Source organism: Poecilia latipinna, unplaced genomic scaffold, assembly GCF_001443285.1.
Source record: "Poecilia latipinna isolate Pla-1442-1.1 unplaced genomic scaffold, P_latipinna-1.0 Scaffold3819, whole genome shotgun sequence".
NCBI classification, from domain to species: domain Eukaryota; kingdom Metazoa; phylum Chordata; class Actinopteri; order Cyprinodontiformes; family Poeciliidae; genus Poecilia; species Poecilia latipinna.
This window is the reverse complement of record NW_015116435.1, coordinates 4741-7696: the sequence shown is the minus strand read 5'-3', so window position 1 is coordinate 7696 and position 2956 is coordinate 4741. Positions and strand designations below refer to the sequence as shown.

Below are 2956 nucleotides of genomic sequence, written 5' to 3'. Positions count from 1 at the left end.
CTTAAGTTTTCTGACATCCATTACGTTTTGCATGTCAACCAAAAAAAAAAAAAGAAAAAACATAGGAATACAAAGAGAACATAAAATAGAAGAGTAGGAAATAAAACAACAATAATATTCACCAGAAGCTTCACAGAAATACATATCAATTCAGGCATATACTGTGAAATAACACTGCATCTTGTTACTGTACCGTGGCAGACAGGATGGCTTTTTTTTAAATCACTAAAATATAGCACACAATCTTGCTTAATGTTGGATTTTTTTTTCTCGTTATCACTTTAAAAAAAAAAAATGGATTGTCCGTTTTCTTTCGTCTGAATTCGCAAACAAGAAAAGACTCACAGCACCACCAGCTTTTACACCGTGAAACAAACACTTTTCATTTTAATAGTCTGGCTTCCCTACATTTACCAGAATAGAGATCATAACTAAAACACAGGTGAGCCTTTCTTTGTTGACTGAAACTAACAGGAAAAAAAAAACTAAACAAAAAAAAACTGCAAGATGCACAGAATTGCATAAAAACTCCCCTTTCTGTTCCATGTTTCACCTCTGGACAAAACTCCACGGTGAGTTTCTATTACTGGCAAACGACAACGCCTAGTAGAAAACTGGCAGCCCTCGTGTGCAATAGGCTGAAAGGCCGACGGAGGGCGGGGTTCACGCTGCGAGTCTGAGTTAACATCCGGGAAGAGAAAGAGAAACAGAAACTGAACTGATGTGGAGGAAAGTCCTTTATATGAAGGAACCAACACATGAGCACAGATCGATCATGTGCCTTCATTGCTAATCAGATTTTAACTCTCGGTTCCCATCTGACTTCCTGCTGATATGAGGGGTTAAAAAAAAAAAAAAAAAATCCATCAGTCACTTAAGCTTGAACTGAGAGTCAGAAATTCCCTCGACTCTTCATGCTTTCAGTTTGAGAGAAGAAGAGTGACGACGATCTCAAGCGACATTATTTACATAAATTTGGTGCAACGTCATTCCTAAACCACAAAGATGGCTGCCGCACAGAAGGTTTCTGCAATCGGCGCGATGACGATGATGTGCACATACACCTCTAGCGGCAGGGGAAGCCCATGTTTTTCAGCACGATGCAGAGGTCACTGGTCGTGTAGCATATTTTCTACCGGATGCAGCAAAAAAGTGACTTTAATCTAGACTGACAGAGGTTTGGCGAGCCGTGTTGTTTTACTTTAAAGGGGACTGTTATGTAAAATTGGCTTCTTCGTTTGAGCTTTACATCATGTTATAATGTTATTCCCTCATCAAAAATAAACATGGAGCGTTGCTTTGATTGTTTGGTGCATGTCTGAGAAATCCTTTCACCTCCACCGTTCAGAGGAGCCGGAGCGAACGCTCTCGCCGAGCGCCACCTTTTCCATGCCGCTCCTCCTCGAGGCTGCAGCCTCCAAGCCAAACTTCTGCCTCCTCAGCTCCTTCAGACTAGCAGCAGCATACTAAAATAATAAACCTTCAAACAAATGATGCATTTATATGTTTTACCCTATGTTGCAATTTACAAATTCTTGGATTTCGTAGTCTGGAGACTCGTTTTTCCTTACTGGTGCAGTGGTCTTGCCTCTGATGGAGTCACTGGTGACTTAGCCCCATAGCTGTGGAAGAACAGTCTGCCATTTACTGGAGAGGAAAAGAAATCCTTGCTGCAGCGTTTGTGAGCTGCTGCATGATTTTGTTGCCCACACAGGAGCTCTGTCAGTGGGCTGAGTCTGTGGGTAACTGTGACTAAAGTCGGAATGTGCAATGATCTAGGTGTAACTGTGCCGTGTTTTAATAAATTAACTTTCGTTGTTGTTGTTCTTATAAATGGCTTGTGCAAGAAAAGCTAAGTGTGTTGGTGTGAATGTGTGTGAAGAAGAGTCCAGTGAGGAGAGAGTCAGACGTCAGTGCTGTAGGGGCGCGGCGGGGGAGGGAAAGCGTCCGACGGGTTGTAGTAGCTCAGAGGGGACGAAGTCGGGGGGTTGACGGGCAAAGGGAGAGACGCTGACGGGTTTTCGTAGTAGAAGCCCAGCCGCTCCCCTCCGTTACGCATGTCGTCTGTGAATCCAGAGGGGACGGGGTACGGCGAACACGAGGGGCAGGGGCTGTGGTGCGAACCCGAGTCCAGCTGGTCCAGGGAGACGGGCGTGATGTCGGTCCCGTCCATGGCCAGGGCGTTGCAGGCGTTGCAGGGGAAGTGAGACAGAGGATCCGCTCCCGCCACCGAGCCCACGTCCTCCTCGGACTCGTTCTTCTTACAGCAGTAATACTGGCGCAGGTCGACAGAAAACACAGCGAGGGAGAGAGAGAAAGAGAGAGAGAAAGAGAGAGAGAGGGTCAGACACTTTCCAAGGATGTTTTATGCAGCGAGACTCGGCGGCTGTCGAAGAAAAAGTCGGAAATTAGCTCGTTCATTTTCATTCGAAGATTATTTTTGGGGAAGATAAGCTTGTGTGTTGAAGAAAACATGAACGCAATCAATTAAGATTTTTAGTATCGAGATTCAGAAATTATTGTAATAATCCCACTTTTTCCTCTTTTAGTGTTTAATGAACATCACGACGCACAAACACATTAAAAGGCTGATATAAAATTTAAAAATATGTTTCTGAGATGGGTTCATTGGCAATACGACTGGTTAGGACACTAAAAAGCTAAAAAAAAAAATGTATAATCTTTTACTGTAGTAACAATCTCAGACTGAAAAATAGTGAAAAATCCACCTTGTAAATAATACTATAAGATATAAAACTAACAAATTCACCCCTAGCAATCCCTTTTTATAATCATAACATTAATATTTAATTCATGCATATATTTTTTTCTTTTATGGGGACGTCTAATTAGCACATTAATGTTGTAAGTTTGCACATAATGCAGAATAATAAGGCAGATAATAATCTATAAGGTTTATTCTCAGGGAACAAGAAAACCAAGCAAGTAAACCTTT

At 42.4% G+C, this 2956-nt stretch overlaps 1 protein-coding gene across 1 annotated transcript; it reads right to left on the bottom strand.

The window, feature by feature from the left end:
- Window positions 1-45: 45 nt before the first annotated feature.
- On the bottom strand, window positions 46-2365 carry LOC106941715 (protein FAM163A-like; the record flags this gene model as incomplete). Its single annotated transcript, XM_015024812.1, has 1 exon — window positions 46-2365. A coding segment is annotated over one exon (462 nt), but the record flags the coding sequence as incomplete, so codon positions are not given.
- Between the last annotated feature and the right edge of the window lie 591 nt (window positions 2366-2956).